The sequence below is a fragment of the Elephantulus edwardii genome, unplaced genomic scaffold (assembly GCF_000299155.1).
Source record: "Elephantulus edwardii isolate Elephantulus edwardi_28Jun2011 unplaced genomic scaffold, EleEdw1.0 scaffold00031, whole genome shotgun sequence".
Lineage (NCBI taxonomy): Eukaryota > Metazoa > Chordata > Mammalia > Macroscelidea > Macroscelididae > Elephantulus > Elephantulus edwardii.
The window spans coordinates 7483280-7504044 of NW_006399781.1; the positions used below are offsets into that span (position 1 = coordinate 7483280).

The 20765-nt window shown below is 42.7% G+C and overlaps 1 protein-coding gene across 1 annotated transcript in view; it reads left to right on the top strand.

Moving 5' to 3' along the window:
* Positions 1 to 19878, top strand: part of YEATS2 (YEATS domain containing 2) — a 106294-nt gene extending 86416 nt beyond the window's left edge. The window contains exons 23-30 of the mRNA XM_006884056.1: positions 10000 to 10102; positions 11257 to 11330; positions 13407 to 13486; positions 14269 to 14464; positions 16127 to 16353; positions 17457 to 17531; positions 18205 to 18278; positions 19770 to 19878. Of these exons, the coding sequence (XP_006884118.1) occupies positions 10000 to 10102; positions 11257 to 11330; positions 13407 to 13486; positions 14269 to 14464; positions 16127 to 16353; positions 17457 to 17531; positions 18205 to 18278; positions 19770 to 19878 (938 nt within the window). The remainder of the gene's footprint in view (positions 1 to 9999; positions 10103 to 11256; positions 11331 to 13406; positions 13487 to 14268; positions 14465 to 16126; positions 16354 to 17456; positions 17532 to 18204; positions 18279 to 19769) is intronic.
* The last annotated feature ends 887 nt before the right edge of the window (positions 19879 to 20765 follow it).

The window sequence follows — 20765 nt, forward strand, 5'->3', positions numbered from 1 at the left end:
TCTCTTCCACTCAGTTGGCCAAATGGTTGTTCTCCAGATTTCTTGGCACAACTTGGTGAGCACATCCAGGGCAGCATCTGTTAGCTGAAATATGTCAGTTGGTATACCATCTATTCCTAGAGCCTTATTTTTTGCCATTTGCTTCAAAGCAGCCTGAACTACTTGTTTCATCACCATAGGCTCTTGCTCATATGTTGTTTCATGAAATTCTTCTGCGTCTGCCAATTCCTTTTGATACAGTGATTTAGTATATTCTTTCCATCCTCTTTTAATACTTGCTGGATCATTTAACATTCTGCCGAAAGCATCCTTGATTATAGCAACTCGAGGTTTGAATTTGTTCTTCAGTTCCTTGAGCTTAAGAAAATGCTGAGTGTGTTCGGCTCTTTTGATTTTTATCATTTTTTTTTCTATGATAGAAATCTTGCTCTTTAGCACTTTAAAAAGATCTTAGAAAACAGTTTGGCCCGTTATAACACATATTTTTATTTCTAGGCTGCTATTATTGTGGGTGTTGATTGGGGATCCAAATAAAGTGAAGTCATTGGTAATTCAGTTATTTTTCCATTTATCAGGATATTGCCTATCTCTCCAATGGTAGGGATTTTTGTTTTCTTTATGTTGAGATGTAATCCATACTAAAGGCCATAATGTTTAGTCTTCAATAAGTGCTTCAGATAGTCTTCACTTTTCAGCAGGCATCGATGAACAAATATACTAATATCCAATTCCATTGAAATAGCACACCACTCAAAATACAGACCTTTCATCACTTAGTGTTACTTCTAGTTCATTTTCATAATTTTGAAATACCATTGTTATGTTTTCTATTACCATAGGTTAGTTGATTTAATTTGTAGACTATATAAATGTAAACCTGTGTATTCTTTTATGTCTGACTTCACTCTTCATAGTATTTTTATTGCATGTATCACTGATCCATTCTCTTACTGTTGGTATGAGCATATTTATCATAATCTGTTTATTCCTTTTCATTTGATAGACATTAGGGCAGTTTCCAATTTGAGATTAACATGTGTAAGTCTTTGATGATACATATAGTTGATTTCAACTCCTAGCGACCATATAGGACAGTCACAACCCTATAGATTTTCCAAAGCTGAAAAACCAGACTATCACCGCTTTTTCTCCATGGAGAAATAGTAAGTTCGAACCAGTTATTAACCAGTGTGCACCACCAGGTCCCCAAGGAAAACCTACTGGCATCAAGTAGCTTATGACTTATAGCTCCCCTCCACCCCAAAACAAGTTTTGGAAACCGTGAAATTGGCTTGTTTCTTCCATAGAGGGGTTGGTGGTGGTGCCCCCTCCCCCCCCCCCCAATAAAAAAAAAATTCCGATTTCTGAGGCTGTAAATCTTCACAGAGACTGTCCATCTTTTTCCCCATGGAGTTCCTGGTAGACATGAACCACTGACTTTGATTATGCACTGTGCCACCTGGGTGCCAGACAGATCTATAATAAAGAGCTAAATTGTTTTCCAAATGGCTGTGCCATTTATATACCTGCCAGCAATATATGAGAGTTCCAGCTGATTACATTTTACCGAACATTCGATATTAAACAATTAATTGTAAGGTTGGTTCCTAAACACAGACAACACAGGATAAGTGGTTAACCTTCGCCAGGGTATGTGACAATGACTGAGAATGTCACTGAGCAATTAACTCAGTAGGAATCATTAGTGCATTGTGACTGTTCAAAAGCTGGTGGAGTTGTAGGTTATTTGGATAAAGGTCAGGCCACATCTCAGTATTACAAGATTATGTTCTCTGAAAATTTAAATATGTGAAAAACCCTTCATAGAAGCAAGATTGGACAAAATTCTCTGGGATCCACAGACATGTATAGGTGTGACCAGTAAACATTTCTCACTCAGCACAAATGTTTTCTGACAGTTGTTACAAGATGGAATAAGCTGTCTTGGAAAGCAATTACTCCCTACTGCTGAAATTCTCTTAAGTACAAGGCTGTATGACCAGCTCTCAGGACTGCAGAGGAGGCTCACCATGGACAGAGTACAGTTAATAACATTTTTATAAGGAATATCTCATCTTTGTGCTGTGATTCTTAGTTGTTTGAATGCCAGGATAAAGCGAGTATATGTGGGCCTATGGAACCAAAGCATCTGAAGGACTCCTACTTCTTGAAATCTTAGACTCACTAATGGTTGGAGGAGTATGCACTGCTAACAGTGAAATTTCTGAGTTGAACTAGCAAGATTAAATACTGCTAATTGTATTTCTCTTGGTTTAAAGAAAAGTGATATGGTGTATATAGTAAAGCTTGAAGAATTACTAGTGAAGAGGGATTTTTTTTTCTTCTTCTAGTATAGATTACACCCACCTGATACAGCCCTTGGACCAAGTACAAAGGGTTAAATACGTTTCAGCAAAAATGTTTTTAAAGTTAGCAGAAGTCAATAGATGTTATAAGAAGTATATGAAGTATTAATTCCAGAGAGGGGAGAGCCCTTGTAGGCAGTCAACAAGCCCACAAAGGGGATGGGAAACCACGAGGGTTTTCATGGTGAAGCAGGCAGCTGTTCACAGTGCTGAAGAAGAGCCTGGACCATGCGGCAGGTTTTTCCAAGTGGATGTTATGAATTTAAGGACTGAATTCAGGACTTGATAGCTAGACCCTTTCCATGTTCAGAAGGTAGAGTGATTTTTTTATACTGGTAAAGCCCTTAAGAACCAAAATTTAATACAAGGAGAATCTTGTCTCAAGTGTATATGTAGCTGGGATCCTTCTCAAATCCTTTACCAGGCTTTGAAATAGAAATTATAGAGATAAGCTTTAAACCTCCTGAAATTCATAACTAAATCTCTCTTGACTTTTCAGGGCTAAGGACATAGTGAATAGCAGCCTCTCAAACAGAAGCGTAGGAGGGCTATATACCCTGAGGAACCAAAGTGAGCTAAAGGTAGCTCATGTCGAACTAAATGCCAACCTAGTCCTGACCCAGCTTACTTAGATCCTGTGTACATATTTATGATGATCCTGTTGACTTAACAGGAAGGACCCTTGGTTGCAGAAGATCTCTTAAGAGCTAAAATAGCCAGTAGGTAATAAACTCATCATAGAGTTAATGAGGGCTTTAAAATTATCGTTTTTATGTTGACTTTAAAAAAGATGTACAAAATACAGATACCAGGTAACTTTAAGGGTCATGAAGAAAAAGTGTAAAATATGTATGACTTAAAATCCAGAAGGAAAGTATAAATTGGATAAGAGAGACTGAAGGGATACTAAAATTCTTACATGAAATCATGGATTGAAGAACTCTTTGAATCACAACCGCATAAATAACAGACCAAGGCAGACTCTTTAAAACCAAAGACTGAAAAGTGGCCATTATCTTTGAGATATGTTATCTTCAGAGAAGAGGAGGTGGGGGCAAGCCACAATGACTGGCTTTTCTTTAGACATTTTGAAAGTCAGGACAATGAGATGACAGCTTTACAGTCTAGAATGAGGGTGAGAAAACTTTTCAGGGGGTATGAAAATTGTATAATCAGTGAAGTTAAAGACCCTTTCAGACAGATCAGCTGAAGGAATTCATTGTCAGCAGATTAGCAATTGTTGTTATGTGCCATCGTGTTGCTTGTGACTCATAGCGACCCTATGTACAACAGCCCTAAACTCTGCTGTGTCCTGTGCCAATCGCACTGTCTCTAACACACCTATCCTGATGACCCCATCCCTATCAATCCATCTCATCGAGGGCCTTTCTTTCCTTCACTGTCCCTCCACCCTACCAAGCATGATGTCCCTCTTCAAGGACCGAAATACAAAAGGAAGTTCTTTAGACTACAGACCATGCTAAGTGAAAGCTTTATGGAGGTAAAATAATGAGCACCACAAAGGATATGTGTTAAAGAGTATCCATCTCTTCATGCTGATAGTTCTCCCCCCAGCATGACTGTGATTGTTCCCAAGACCTAGCGTACCCCAGTCCCCACAAAGTGACTGTCTGAGAAGCGCAGGGATGCTTTGTCCAGGGAAAGTGGCAGTGTGACCAGAAACACAGAGAATGCGGTGGTGATAGGCGAGGCCACACTTCCAGAGAACACCAACGATACAGAGAAGATCGTGTTAGGCTTCTGTGTGCTGAGTCCAGCTAAAGATATATGAGGACTCGAGATACAGACATTCAGAACTTGGAAGTGATACAAAAATGAGCCACGTGGTCCAAGCCCAGGTTTCTGCTTTCATTTTATCATGAGGATAAAATCTTGAGATTATGTTTAATAATAGTAAATAAATTGTTAAAAACAACAGTAATACCATGTGGCATATATAGCCTGTATAAAACTAAAATTAGCATGGTGAGAAATGAGGTGCATGTAGTTAAACTGTTGTAAAGCCTTTGTTTGAGAAGTGGTAAGAGTGCTAATTTCAGGTATAGTAGAGTCAAGGAAGAAATGGAACGCATAAATATTGACATACTAGGCATTGGGGACATGAGATGGACTGGCATGTGGCATTTTGAATCAGATAATCATATGATATATTACTCAGGAGATGAAAAGGTGAGGAAAAATGGAGTTGCTTTCATAGTTAAGAAAGCCATTGCGAGATCCATCTCGAAGTACAATATTGTCAGTGACAGGATAATATCCATATGCATACAAGGAAGGCCAGTGAATACCACTATCATTCAGATATATGCACCAACAACCAGAGCCAAGGAAGAGGAAATAGAAGATTTTTACCAACTTTTACAATTGGAGACAGATTGAACATGCAATCAAGATGCATTGATAATAAAAGTTGGTAAATAGAGAAGAAGATTTAGGAGTTGTAAAACATGGACTCGGTGACAGAAATGGAGCTGGAGAAAGGATGATAGAATTTTGCACAATCAATGACTTGTTCATCGCAAATATGATTTTTTAAGAGACATAAACGCAGGTTATATACATGCATTTCACCTGAGGGTATGCATAGGAATCAGATTGATTACATCTGTGGAAAGAACCGCTGGAGAAGTTCAATATCAGCTGTGAAAACGAGGCCAGGAGCTGATTGTGGAACAGACCACCAACTACTCATATGCAGGTTCAAGCTTAAGCTGAGGAAAATTAAACCAAGTCCACGGGAACCAAAATATGACTTCGAGTATATCCCACCTCAATTTCTGAACCAGCTCAGGAACAGGTTTGAGGCCTAATGAGTGAAGACCAGATGAGTTGTGGGAGGATATCAAGGGTATCATCCAGGAAGAGTGCATACGGTCACTGCAAAGACAGAAGAGGAAGAGAAGACCAAAATGGATGTCAGAAGAGACTCTGAAAATTGCACTGGAGCGCAGAGAGGCCAAAGCACAGGGAAGAATTCAAGATACTAAAGAGTTGAATAGGAGATTTCAAAAGGCAGCATGAGATGACAAAAGTAAAATGTTACAATGAAATGTGCAAGGAGCTGGAGTCAGAAAATCAAAAGGGCAGAACTCACTCAGCATTTCTTAAGCTCAAGGAACTGAAGAACAAATTCAAACCGAGTTACTATAATCAAGAATGCTTTAGGAAGAATATTAAATGATCCAGGAAGTATTAAAAGAAGATGGAAAGAATATACTGAGTCACCGTATCTGAAAGAATTGGCAGAAATAGAAGAATTTCACTAAAACAACATATGAGCAAGAGCCTATGGTGATGAAAGAAGAAGTTCAGGCTGCTTTGAAGGAAACAGCAAAAAAAAAATAAGTCCCCAGGAATAGATGGTATACCAATTGAAGTATTTCAGATAACAGATGTTGCCCTGGATGTGCTCACCAAGTTGTGCCAAGAAATCTGGAGACCAACCACTTGGCCAACTGACTGGAAGAGATCTAGATTTGTTCCCATTCCAAAGAAAGGTGACCCAACAGAGTGTGGAAACTACAGAACAATCTCATTGATTTCACATGCAAGCAAGATTCTACTGAAGATTATCCAAAAACGACTGGAACAGCACATCAGCAGAGAACTGCTAGAAGTCCAGGCTGGGTTTAGAAGGGGTTGTGGGACTAGGGATTTTGTAGCTAATGTTAGATGGATCTTAGCAGAGAATACCAGAGGAATGTCTGTCTGTGTTTCATTGACTATGCAAAGGCGTTTGACTGTGTGGATCATAACAAACTGGCTGACTCTGAGAAGAATGGGAATCCCAGAACACTTGATCGTGCTAATGCAAAACCTATACTTGGACCAAGAGGCAGTCGTCAGAGCAGAGCAAGGGAACACTGCATGGTTCAAAATTGGGAAGGGCGTACGCCAGGGATGCATCCTATCTCCATACCTTTTCAACCTGTATGCAGTACAGATTATCCGGGAGGCTGGGCTCTATGAGGAGAAATGTGGAGTCAAGATTGGTGGAAGATCTATCAACAATATGCGTTATACAGATGAGACAACCCTGCTTGCTGAAACTGAGGAGGACCTGAAGTGCTTGCTGCAGAGGGTCAAGGACTGCAGCCTCCAAGATGGATTGAGGCTCAATATCAAGAAGACAAAGATTCTCACCACTGGACCAATTGGCAGCATCAGGATGGATGGTGAAGAGATTGAGATTGTTCACAGCTTTAGTTTGCTTGGTTCCACAGTCAACACTCTCGGCACCAGCAGCCAGGAAATTAAAAGATGTATTGCCATTGGGAAAGTCTGCTTTTTGGGACGTCTCCAAAAGTACTGAAGAGCAATGGTGTCTCTCTGGAAACTAAGGTGCGTCTGATACAGGCCATGGTCTTTGCTATTACTTGTTATGCACCAGAGAGTTGGACAGTGACTAAGGAGGACAGAAGGAGATTTGATGCCTTTGAGTTGTGGTGCTGAAGAGTATTGAATGTACCATGGACTGCTAGGAAAACAAACAGATTCATTCTGGAAAGGGTCAAACCGGGCTGCTCCTTGGAGGCAAGGATTCTAAGGCTCCGCCTGACATACTTTGGACATGTTGCAAGGAGGGACAGGTCCTTGGAGAGGGACATCATGCTTGGTAGGGTGGAGGGACAGCACAAGAGGGGAAGGCCATCTATGAGGTGGACTGATTCAGTGACTGGGATAATTGGGATGGGAGTGTCAGAGACAGTGCGATTGGCACAGGACAGAGCAGAGGTTAGGGCTGTTGTAGATAGGGTCACTATGAATCGCAAGCAACTCGATGGCACATAACAACAACAGAGTCAGTAATCTCTAAGATAACCACTGGAGAAAAAAACACAGGCATGTATAACCTAAAGCCTAATAGAAAACTATGGAGAAATGAACGAAGAAGACAAATAGGAAACGAAATAGAAATAGGGCAATTAAACTTTTATTAATAACATTAGATGTATATGGTCAGAATATCCAACTAAAAGACAAATAGGGCAAGGAATAAAAATCAGTAGGCTAAGTTGGGTGAAGGAAGATGCTGGTGAAAAGGGCTCTACATGTTCACAAAGATAGGTGCTTTATGGTTTACGCAGCAAGCTGAAAGAAATATGCTGTGAAGCATTAAAAGAAAGTTAATCGTCACTGCATTAATTTCATATGAAGTAATTTTAAGACAAATATTACTTAGAAGATACATTCCATTGGGAAGAAAGGGTTTTCCATTCTGTAGGACGATACTATTCTATACAAAGGTAAAATTCTAAATTTATATGCATCTGTTAACACTACTTTAAAACAATTAAGCAAAAGTTGACTGAAACACGAAGTCGACCAGTATACATTTATAGATGACAGTTTTAGCACTTTGCCCTTAGTAACTGGTGAGGTGCTGTGGTAGTGTAGCCCAGAGAGCGTTAAACTACTCACCCAAAAGTGGCACCTTCAGGAGTGTGACTTCTCCAGCCACTCCACAGGGGATGGGCAGTCGTCTCCTGAGCAAGTTACAGCAGACAAGTGCTCCTGGAAGGTCAGCTGTGGGTCCATTCTGATTTCACAGCAATGACTGGAAAGTTGTTAACGTGCCATGGAGTCGAGTCAGCACCTCAAAAAAGAAAAAAGAATATTAACAACACGACTAACCAACCTGATACCATTTGTAGAACCCCAGAACTTCAGAGTACACATTTTAAAAGTCAAGGATAAATTACTTCCCAGAATGACCTGCTTGGCCATAAGCAAGTGTTAGTAAATTTCAAAGCATTGAAAGCATACTTGGTATGTTGCTAAACAGATAATATTTTTTTTTAATTTTTATTTTAGGAGGTTATATTAATTGATATTTTAATGAAAATTTACAGAAAACTTGGATTTCCATTCATTCATTCAATCCTGAAGCTACACTCTTCTTAGAGCCCAGCTTCTCAAAAGATTTTCTCAGCATACAGATTGAATGAGAAAGGAAACATGATACAGCCCTGACAACCTTCCCTGATTTTAAGCCATGCAGGGTCCCTTGTTCCTTCAGAGCTTCTTGGTCTGTGTACATGTTCACCAAGAGTACAGTTTTTCAGTGTTACCCGTAACTTATTGTGATACACTCAGTGGAATGCCTTTGCACAGTCGATAAAACACAAGTAAATGTTTTTCTGACATTCTTTGTTTCCAGCCAAGATCCATCGACATAACAAAGCTGTTCTTCATTCTACACCTCGTGAATCAAGCTTGAATTTCCAGCAATTCTATGTCAATGTTCTGTTTTCACCAATTTTAAAATAATCTTCAGCAAGATTTCACTTGCATGTTATATTAATGATACTGTTCAATAATTTCTGCCCTTCGTTGGATTGCCTTGTTTTGTGAACGGGAACAAGTAAGGATCTCTTCCAGTAAATTGGCCTGTAACTGTCTTCCAGATTTCTTGGCATAGACCAGTAAGCATATCCAGGGAGGTATGTTTCAGTGTTCATTGAAACATCCCAATTGCTATTCTAGCCATTCCTAGGGCCTTATTTTTTGCCAAAGCAATGTTACTTGGATTTCTTTCATTATTATTGGTCTTAATCGTATGCTACTTTTGAAATGTTTCAGTGTCAACTAGCCTCCTAATTCTTAGTACTTATTTCCTCTAACTACTTCTGATATTTCAGAATCCTTCAGTATTGCAACTTGAGCCTTGAATTTGCTGATAGTTGTAGTCAATTTGATTCCTGTCTATTTTAGGAGAGGGCCGCTTGTGTAGTCTCCAGCTCTTATCATGTGATCTCCAATTTCATTTTTATCACCAAGGCCACCTTGCCCAAGTCCATTCCGTCTTTTAGTCCAACTTTTTACATTCCAGTTACATCATTCTTGGAAAAGACAGTTAAGGAGATCAAGACCTAGACGGAGAGGGGTTCGCAGCTGTGGGTTTAAACACCGGCAGGGTCTAATAGTAGCACAGCATGGGACACAGTCTCAGTCTGTTGATGGCGTTACTGTGGGCTAATTGACTTGATGGCATCTAACAACCTCCATTCTCATTTGAAGACTTTGTCACATAAGAAGCAGCTGAAGAATTTGGGTAAGGACTGGCCTTGTGGAGGTCTTTTAGGGAAATTGTTCTGGTGCTAAAGGGTAAAGTGATTAAGAGCGTATGGAGAGTGGGGCTACTGAAGCTGGAAGTATGTGGTCATGGTTTTATTCTTAAAGATTGTAGGAAGAGCTGTCTTCCATCAGCTGATCTGGTTACAGCTATTCATTAGCTTGACAGTTTGCAGGAATGGTGGATCCAGCTTCCTGCCTGCGCCATAGCACTCAAAATTACTGAATGCTGATAAAATTGAAGAAGAAGATGGTGTCAAAAATAAAACTTAGACCAGGCTGGTTTGCATTTTAAAGTGGTGATGTTTTGCATGCGTGAGCTCTTTCACACTCTTCAAAAGTTCTGCAAAGCCCTTTTATTGGCTCAGCCTTGTCATTAGCTGAGGCCCCTCTGCCAACCCCTCACGCCTCCTGACTGGGTCTCCGCAGCAGCCAGGGCTGCCGTTCCCTTCCCAGGCATCACTGGGAGCGCTTTTTTTCTGCCTGCACATGACCTCCACTGGACCCTGATGGCACTCTCTTTGTTGATCTTTTGTAGTGAAGACTGAACCAGAAACACCTGGGCCAAGCTGCCTCTCTCAGGAGGCTCAGACCGCAGTGAAAACAGAAGAAAGTTCTGAGCTGGGAAACTATGTCATTAAGTAATTATTTCCGTTCTTTCTAAAACAATTCTGTTTTTTGTATGATGCCTTTTAAGCACAGTACCTGTAACGAACGACTACACATGTGCACAGTTGTGTGTGTAGAGGTAAGCCCCTTGGGTGGGTAGAGACTGTCCCTGTACAGTAGAGAACTTTCACCCCCTGAGGCACAGGTGAGCGTCTCCAGTGTAAATATTTAGGTGTGATTCAGGAGATGATAGCTCTGTCAGTCAGGGTGGAGTGTAAGGCCAGTGTCCACTCTTGGTTCAATCCTTGCATGTTCAACGTCTCTTGATACACTTACTCAGGTATGGACATATTTTCTGACTGATTATTCATGTGCCTGCCTTCTCTCAGGCTATGCACACTATTACTGCTTCTGAGAAATGCTTCCTGAGTTCTTCTGGTTTCCAAGTAGAGAACTCTCCTCTGGCCAACTACCTCTCACCCAGTGCTGGCAACGGTAGCAGCAGAGCCACTCTAATGTGATAGATGGAGGCATGAATTGCAATATCCCAAAATAGATTTGTGTGATGGACTTTTCGTGCTCAGATAGTGTTCTCTCTGCAAAAGGTGTAAAAATACGGGTTAAAATGTTTGTAATCTTTCTATGATTTGCCTCTTACAGCGTGGCCTAGTGGTAAGAAGCTGCGCTGCAATATTAAAGTCTCGTAGTTTGACTCCATCAGCTGCTCTGCAGGAGAAAGATTGGCAGTCTCCTCCCAGGCAGTATTTATTACCGCTGAAGACCACTAGAAAGTCAGCTATGGGTCAAGTCCACCTTGACGGCTTGCAACAACGCGGACTCGTCTGTTTGTTGAATCTCGTTTTTAAGCTGCTTGTTGTTGATTGCCATAGAGTTGAGCATAACTCATAGTGACTCTGTGAACAAAAGACCTGAAGCCTTTCTAGAACTCTCATCATTTCTGCAAGTTCATAGATGTTTTTCAACTTAGAACTCTATTTAATTTTTAAAGTAAGATAAGAAGGGAAGACATGCCAATATAATTGGTTAAAGTTAAAATTCCCCAAAGGGGACATGTGCCTAAATATATATATACACACACAGGTGCTCACATACAAATTCATGCATATGACAAGAAGCGCCTACATATATTTGCTGCTTTAATTTTATTTTTGTACCTCCTTCTCAGGATAGACCATTTAGAAACCATCCAGCAACTCTTAACAGCAATAGTAAAGAAGATCCCATTAATCACCGCAAAAAGTAAGCGTTACATTGACTTTATTGATATAAACTGTGAACTACTTGTGACTTTGGTACAACTTCAGTCACTTGGTGCTGTATTGTAACTTGATCCTAAAATGACAGTTACACAGGATTTTAGCTAGAGATAAGATAGCTAATTTACAGCGGCTTTAGAATTCAAAGAATCTTGGGCAACTAGTCTTTTTATTGTTTTTACTATATTTGAGCAGAAAAAAATTATTTTGTGGTTTTTGTATATAAAACATAATCCTGTTGTATATGTGTAATTGAAACAGCATTATTTTTTCAGTGCTTATTAATACAGAAAGACATTCTCATTTGTTTACAATGTGCAGAACTCATTATAGTTACCTTGTTATTCAGTCACTGTGTAAGTCCATTTTTATTTACCATGTTACTCAGTCACTGTGTAAGTCCATTTTGGAGAGGGGAAAGCAGGGTTAAGTAACTAGTTGAAGATCACATAACTGTAGGTGGTGAGGCAGTGGACAAGCCCAGTTCTGCTTTACTCTAAAGTTACAGTACTTTGTGATTCACTTTTTAGAAATACATGCTTTTTAAGACCTCCAAAGGTAAACCCTGCAGCATCACCATCCATTGTAGGAATAATTTGCTGCTCTCACTGAACCGGTTACCCTTCCTGAGCTGGGCAGTCATCCTAGGTTACCCAGGTCCAGCCTGTGGCCCCGTCATCATGAACAGGTAGACAGGAGGACCCAAGTGGATTATCATATTTGGGGACATTATATGTTTGGTAGAACATGCACCATGTCTTACGCTGCAGCTACCTGCATTGGCTTGTCACTGTGAACCTCCACTCGTTGCCCCTTCCGAGGTTCTCGTCTCTGTGCTGGAGTGAGCACACAGATAATTCTTTAAAAGTGACCAATGCATAAGGCAGATATTCATGATTAACTGAGCTAAACTATTTAAAGATGAATTAATTGCATAGTTTGGTCCATATTTTTATATTTGGTTCAGGACAATAGTAGCTAGTTCTCCAATCTCGGTGTATCCAGTAAGCCTGGTTTTCATATGAATTTTAAGTTCTCGGGGGAGCTCTGGTGGCCTAGTGGTAAGGAGCTGCAACTACAATCCCAGAGGTGCACGGTTCGAATCTACCAGATGCTCTGCCGGGGAAGGAGGGACAATCTCCTCCTGTACCAGTCAGATCTGATTTGACGGTACACTCACACAAAAATAATAAAATAAAAATTGGAAGAAAAAAATTTAAAAAAAAATAATTTTAAGTTCTCTTGTGTGAGTTTTCTCCTTCTGTTCAAGTTCTATCTCTAGGGCCCTTTATCAGGATGTCCAGTAATGGGGTTTGGGCCTCTTCTGTTGTTCTGGTCTCCGTGGCAAAGGAGACATTGAATCCATTTCCATCTCCAGTTCTTAGCCCTCTGTTGTCCAAATGAATATAATCTTTTAAGATCCCAGGCACAGCTCACTCATCTAGGAGGTGGAGCAGAAACTGCCAAACAACCCTGTAACTTCCACGAAACAAACCCTATAAAATCAAGAAAACCACATTCAAAAGCATCATTCTGAGGTCGTTTAAAATAGACTGCTTTTTTAAAAAAAAAAATAAAAAAGACTGCTGAATTTCATTGACAATTGAAAGGCATTTTCTTTTGTATACATTCATTCATATTGCCTCAGCATCCACAAGTTCTCGAACCACCCAACCTCAGTCTTGTAAAAACTTTTAAAACTACAGTCTTAGACCTGGAAGGCATGTTGGAGACTATCTTGGAGTTAACTTTGATATTCTAAAGATAAGAACAGTGACACCCAGAGAGTTGATACAGGTCACTCCGTGAGTTCATGGCGAGGCCAGGACTGGGTTTCGGGTCTCCTGGCTCCTGTGCCATTTCCTTATTTAAGTAGCTTCGTGGCAGTAGGTTATCTTTCCCATTAATTAACCCTTTTGTTAATGCTGCATAAAACTCTCCCAGTAAGGAACATAGATCCAGTAAAGACTGAAGAAACAACTAGATATAACTCCAGTTAATAAAACTTGGTTTGAATCATAACACCTTCCTCAGAGTTTGCTGGCTCTGTATATTCTAGGCGAAGATGCCGGCTGTTTTTCTGCGAAGTCTGTGGAGCAGTACTATGGTTGGAACATTGGAAAACGGAGGGCCGCTGAGGTAAACCATATCTCTTCATTCAACACCTGAGCCACTGCTGACAAGACTGAGCAACACTTGTGCACGTGGCTGCCCCCTTGTTAATACTAAGGTCTGGCAAGTCAGTCTCTCCTTTCTGCAGCTTCATGTACAGGGAGAATGGCCCACAGCTCTGCAGTCTTACTGGGAGCAAATCCTGAGTCTTTTCCTGGGGAGGTGCTCAGGGGCTTTGCCCTGCAGACCTTACACTTGTCAGCCTTCAGGGCTGCCTCCTTTAATCTTGGCATATGAAATGATAGAGCTACAATAATAATAAACCATGACAATTTTTCCCCTCTCTTAAAAAATTCTTCAAGGACTTAATAGCTAGCCTTTTTATATAAGTAGTAGAGAACCAGTAGACATCATTTTAATGAAAAAAATTAAGAATTACCAAAATAGGACTTATTTCTTGAGGGGGAAAAAACACTCTTAACATGTTAGCACAGTTTTTGCAAGATGATTTGTTGTTTCTAAAAAAGTTTTTCTTTTAATTGAGATTTTAATGGAAGTTTATAGAGAACTTGGATTTCTTGTGTGTGTGTGTGTGTGTGTGCGCGCGCGCGTAACTTGGATTTCTGTTCATTCGTGTTGCACATTTTTCTCCCTACTCACCCCTCAGTTCACTTTTCTCTTTGGGAAAAAAAATTCTTTCATTGTTGCACAATTTTCTCCACCCCCACAGATGATTTGTTTTAACATACTGCTGTTAAGTTGAAAGCTTTGATTATAATTCTTTAAAAACCCCAAAATATCTTTTTAAGTGGCAAAGAGCAATGACAATACGGAAAGTCTTACAAGAAATACTGGAGAAGAATTCAAGGTTCCACCATCTGACGCCCCTGAAGACCAAGCACATTGCTCACTGGTGTCGTTGCCATGGCTACACGCCCCCTGACCCTGAGAGCCTGCGGAGTGACACTATCGAGGATGTACTGACCCAGATCGACAGCGAGCCAGGTAACCCTCCTGAGCCCTCTCCGTGCCCTGGGACAGCTGGCGGCACTTTCTGGGAGTGCACTCACATCACTTGGGCGTCCACAGCTCCTGTGAGCAGTTTCCCATGCTTTTCCTTTAACTGGAAAAAGAGCCTGAGGATTTGATGGAGGCTTTGCTCACCTCCTGCCTTCCCCTGGCCCTGTGCACTGTGTAGTTCCTACACAATGTTTGCCTCAGGGTTACATGTTTTCTTCACATTGTGCCCAGCCAGCCACACCCCTGCCTGCGCCATCCCACACAGCACACGTGTGTTCCTTCAGGGCTCGTCTCTCCGAAGGCTTTCCTAGTCCACCTCTTCTCCAGAAAGAAATGACATCTTCCCTCATGACCTTATAGACCCTCCAGACACAAGTCTTAGCATGGGTCTGTAATGATGGGATCTGTGTCTTGTCTCTGCCTCTGGCATCTTTCCATAGCAGTATGTGACCCAGTGTTAGAGCCTAAGATATAAACAACTAATATCACTGTAGGTAAATGAACTGAATGTTTTGTAATAGAGACGAAAACAGCTCTATGATGCTAGGGTAGGGACAGAGCATAGAGGATATTTGGGGAGAAAGAGCTTTTTTTTGAGTTTTACTTTAAATAGTAAAGGAAGCTTTTTTTAACCCATCTCAATTATTATGGAAAAACAGAAACTCCGCCTCCCAGGAGTGACCTGGAGCACATCTGAGAGGGCCCTTTAAGAAGACAGCCCAGGCTCCTCCTTCTCTTGAAGTGCTCCTCTAAGCTCTGACAGGGTGGCCACTCCTTTGATGTCCTGGAGTACTTAATGTCACTTGCTAGAGAGTTAGACAGTTTGGCTCTTCTGCTGCCTTACATCTTAACTCTATGGAACAGAGAGATTATACTGATCAGTTCTACCATCTTACATCTTCGCTCTCTGGAGAAGAGAGACCATACTCACTGGTCAGTTCTGTGTCTCACTGGTATAGATTCTGATCTTGTGACTGGTTCACTGGTGGGAGTACAGTCAGTCACACAGGAAAGGGCCAGGCCGTTCTGGTATTGCTGGGTGCCCATAACCCATCATGTACATGTATGGACTTACTCATTTGTGAATGAGAGGGGTCAGCTAGAGACTCCCAGACTTTTAAGTCTGATACCTTTTGGGGCTTTATCTCTTAGCTTATCAGAGGTGGGGTACAGTCTGCATGAAATGTTAGTAGTACTTACTCTGAGTGGTGAGGTTATGGGTGATTTTTACTTTATTCATTGTCCATTTCTAAATTTCCCAGATTTTCTTGAATGAACAGTTTTATCTTTTTCCCCCCAACAATCTGATCATTGTAATCAGAAAGATTACTTTTATATAGTACTTTGAAATGCTGTTCAGTGATTACTAAAGGGAGAGGAAAAGGAATGGCCTAGATTTTGGTAGCAGAAGTCAGGATTATGTCCCATCTGCCCTGTCTCAGGTTGCAGTTATATCACATACATCTGGCTTTCCCCCCTCCTATATTACTAGTTCCCATAATTACAGATTCATGCAATTTTACAACTGGAAAGAAGGTCAGCTCCCTTGACGCTCAGCTCCCTTCCTCTCCAAGTCTCAGGCTGTTGGTTTTATGGAGATTGATTCTGTCACCCCAGCTGTCCTAAGACTGATTACTTCTCATTTAGAGTGCCCATCATCATTCTCCTCTGCTGACAACCTTTGCCGGAAATTAGAGGACCTTCAGCAGTTTCAGAAAAGAGAACCAGAGAATGAGGAGGAGGTAGATATTCTCAGCCTCTCAGAGCCATTGAAGATCAGCATCAAGAAAGAACAGGACGAAAAACAGGAGGAAATGAAATTCTACCTGCCTCCAACCCCAGGGTCTGAATTTATTGGTGATGTCGTGCAGAAGGTAGGAACCTGTAGTCTGGTGGTGACAGTTCACAGCAGGTCGGGGCAAGACATTGCGAGACAGCCTTAGAAACTTGGGTACCAGATTTTCTGGTCGGTAAAGGTGTGATTCACTTCTGCCTGGTACATTCTAGCAGCTCCATGAACACCCACCTTCCCGCGTCAGTGCCCTGGGGCAAGAGAATTAATTCCGTGTGAAAAGTGCTTGTTGCACTTGGAGTTGGAGCACAGGCAGCTGGACAAGATGATATTTTTACTTCCATCTCCTTTTTTCTCGTGTGGCGTGTCATGTTTCCAGGCTATCTGTCAGAGGGTAACCTTTTCCTGACATTCTCACTGCTCCCAAGGTCCCTCCCTCCCGGTGGTATGTACGAGTCGCACACCCGGTCGTCTGACAGCAAAGCGTTGCTTCTTTGCCCTGATAACACTTAACAGCTTCTTAGCATGCACAGCTTCAGGACTCAATGTGAAAGACCATTTTTACTTACAGGAAGAAATGAAAAGTGGGGCAGGATGACATTTACAAGTGCATCTTCTTCACCTTTTGCAAACGGGGTCTTGGGATCTGATTTTAAGCTTCCAAAGGGTTGATCCCACTCTCAGAATTCAAGACAGATCCTGACCATATTCCCCTATGAAGGGGATGTGGAGGTACCAAACAGGATTATGATCGCATTTCTAGCAGTCCACCAGAAAATGAAAAAATAAGATAAAATAGTCTCTCATTGTGTTAGGTTCTGTGTTATTTACTCCTCTGTGAACGTGTCCAGAATACTTACGTTGTTATGTGCCATCGAGTCAGAACCAGCTCATAGCTGACCCTCCAGCAGGTTTTCAGAGGCAGTAAGTCACACAGAAGGAGACTGTGCATTCTTCTCCCTTGGAGCAGCTGGTGGATTCAAACCACATGCCTCTGGAGTAGCAGCGCAGCTTCTTTCCCCTAGGCCACCAGAGCTCCCAGCCTTTCCAACAGCTGGGCATCTCTCTGGGATTGAACGGTGCTTGTTTAGAGAGGAACAATGTAGTAATAGGAACAAATCATATCTGCACTACACTGTCAGTGTAGTAATAGGAGGGAAAAACTGCTTCTCTGCCCTTTTCCAGATTGGGATCACCCTCCAGCCCGTGGCGCTCCACAGGAACGTGTATGCTTCGGTGGTCGAGGACATGATTCTGAAGGTGGGTGAGTGCCAGCGGCAGGGGCCCGTCGAGCACCACACAGACCTGGTGGTTTCCCTGAGGGGCAGGGCAGAGGGTGAGCAGGTGGCAGGTGTTTAAGCTTCTCATTTTAGACTTTGGTGTCTCTCCCCCCACTCCCTTTCTGGTTTTAAATGAAGCAGATCATTTGACTGTTGAAGCATCTACTAGAGTTTTTGTGCTAATATAACTCTACAGAGACTCTTAATTGCTGCCACTTTCAGTGCTTTTTAAAAAGTGTCCTGAGGTGACTGCTCTCTTGCTTTGGGGAGGAGGCAGAGGCAAGACCTCAGGTTTTCTCTACATCTTACAACAACAGTGACGGCCAGGCTCGTGCTGCCCTGTGACCAAGGAGACAGCACGGCCAGTTCCCCTACCCGTCAGGCCCTAGCTCAGAAGCTCCTCTCCCGCGGTCCTGACACCTCACAGCCGCCTGCTTTCCCTGGGGGATCTGCCCAGTGATGATTACCATGAGTGTGAGCTCTCGGAACCATGGTCTCTCCTGATGGTCTGTTACTCAGCCCTTTCATTTTTCCCAAGGGCGTTTTGATCCTTAGATGGAATTTTTCACATCTGAGGTAAGGGCTAGAGTCCCATCCAGCCCTGCCTGCCTGCATGTGGCTTTTCTGGGGAATGACCATGTCTTCTGTCACAGGCTACAGAGCAGCTGGTGAGTGACATCCTGAGACAAGCCTTGGCAGTCGGATACCAGACGGCATCGCACAACAGGTATCGTCACCCCTTCCCGGTGTCAGGCCTCCAGGTGGTGTCAAGAAGAGGTGGAGCCTGGAAGTTCTTGGGACATTGTCAGAGCCAGGCAGACTCGGGCTATGCTCTGACTCTTTGAGAGAATCAAGGTTCTACTCAGCTTAGCCTAGAGGTCTGTTTTGAATGAAAAGTCAAAATAGTGCCCATCCACTATGAATTAGACCTTGGGGCCAGCATAACACTTACAGTGAAATCTGAGGGAGCCCACATTGTTTTTCTAGGCCTTACAAGGTTTCCACCTTTGACAGTGGCCTTTCTGCTTTTCTGTCGTTCTCTGTATAGCATTTTCCTTCTTTTAAGGAGTTCAGCCTTTGGGGGAACTCTGGTAGCAGTTAATGGCAAGAAGCTGTGCTGCGATCCCAAAGGCACGTGTTTCAAATCTACCAGATGCTCTGCTGGAGAAGGAGGGGTAATCTCCTGTGGTAGTCAGAACCGACTCAGTGGTACACAACAAGGGGAGGGGACAGAAATACTAAAGATTGCTGCCTTTAAAGGTCCCAATTTCCACAAATTTTTCTGAATTACCTTATTTATTTCTCATTACTAAAGAAACTATCACTGCCATTTTAGAAATACGAAAACCAAGGTATGGAAGATCATTTTGCCTGGTTTCACCAGCAAATACCCTGTAGACCTTAGATTTACCTCCAGGTCTCTTTGGCTCTAAAGCCCATAGCTTTCCACTTTGTTGATCCCTAATTGTTTTAGACACTGGATTTTGCTCTTTTCCTAGGCTTTCCCACCTCCTAAACCCCCCTCACCACCCCCACCCCATATCCCGGTGTTTCTTTCAAAGAAAACACATTCTTTTATTCCCATCTGATAGAGCCATCATAAATTTATAAAATGGTACCAGGGTGCCAAACAATAGAGGCCTGCATCAGAGGAACATGAGGTCAGATTTCACTGGAATATAATACACCAGGCACAGTAGAAGAGGTCGTCAAGGGAGACACAGAGACGTTGGGGAAAGGTTCTGGTAAAGCTGCAACCCAAGAATAACTACCTCGAGTCCCAACTTCCTCCCCTTTTTTCCTAAGCCATGAAATACGGCCACAAAGGACTGTGGTGATGTGACTCAGCTTCCCGGCTGCTGATACCAAATTACAAAAAGTACCATGCTGTTCTCTCCACCTTTTTTCTCAGTCCTCAGTCTCCCTAACTTCTTGAACTCCTCTTGTACAGACAGAACTGCACTGACTGACAATAGGCCAGATTTTCACCAGCTTAGAAAGTGGAGGAAAGAGAACCCACTTGGCCGCCCCACTCCTTCTGTGACCCTGAGCCTTGCCCTATCTTCATTAATTGTTGACTCTTCCAGTAGGGCCTGGTTAAGTGATAGTTCATTTGGTAAATTCATTAAATCAGTGGGTGCTTGATAGAGTTGTGTCTGATAAACACTCTAATTTTTGAACCAGGTGTGTCTGATAAACACTCTAATTTTTGAACCAGGATTCCCAAAGAAATTACAGTGAGTAATATTCATCAGGCCATTTGCAACAATCCTTGCCTGGACTTCCTCACAAACAAGCATATGGGGATCTTGAATGAGGATCAGTGAACAGAATGGAGATACCCGAGCAGAGTAGGCGCTGCCGCCGATCCGAACCGTGAACTGTGGTGATTCTTCTGTGGGAAGAAGGCTGTTCCGTGTGCCTCTGCACCATAGCTGCCACACCATCGCTTCCACCTGACCCAGTGTACGCCAGAGTGCTTCCTGGATGAAATCTCCCTGGACAGGAGCTTGTGTCCTGATGATAGGAAAAAGTGAGTGGACCCGTGCTCGGTCAGTGTACTTGGTGAAGAGGCTCCCTGGGCCAGGCTGTGTGTCAGGTTCTTCCTCACTAGGTGTCCTCCTGGGGGTGTGACACGCAGTGCACCTGTTCTGTATGGTGTAGGGGTGACAGAAAGCTGCCACAGTTACTCCAGTCCCGCCTGAGGACAGGTGAGGAGGCTTCACTCGACAGTGGTTCCTGGATCCTGGCTGGCCCTGGGGTGGAGGGCACGCGTGCTCTGCCCCCAGTCCACTGTCTGAAGACGTGTGGTGGGCAGGCCGCACACTGACCCGAATTCTCTTTCTGTGGAGCACAGGAGTGTCACTACAGACAATCTCTAGGTGAGAAGAAGGGCTAATGACATAGCCCAGGACACTCTTCCTTTGTGGGTAATAGAGAGCGTGTGCCGGCCCCAGCACCTGGCGGAAGGGTTGCACACTTGGGGAGTGTGTGTGTGCTGCATTGACAGCTGGCTCACACCCCGTACGTGGGGCTGCATGACCTGTGTGTGTGGACCAGGCCTGGGACAGGCGCTGCTGCGTTGTCATGGAGTCAGCATCCTGTCCTCTGCTGCCGAAGGAACCTTCCCTATGAGGAAGAGTGTTTAAAAGGAAACACCTGTGAGTGCCTTAATGGAAGAGAGGTAATGGCCAAGCCAGGAGATGGGGTGTCA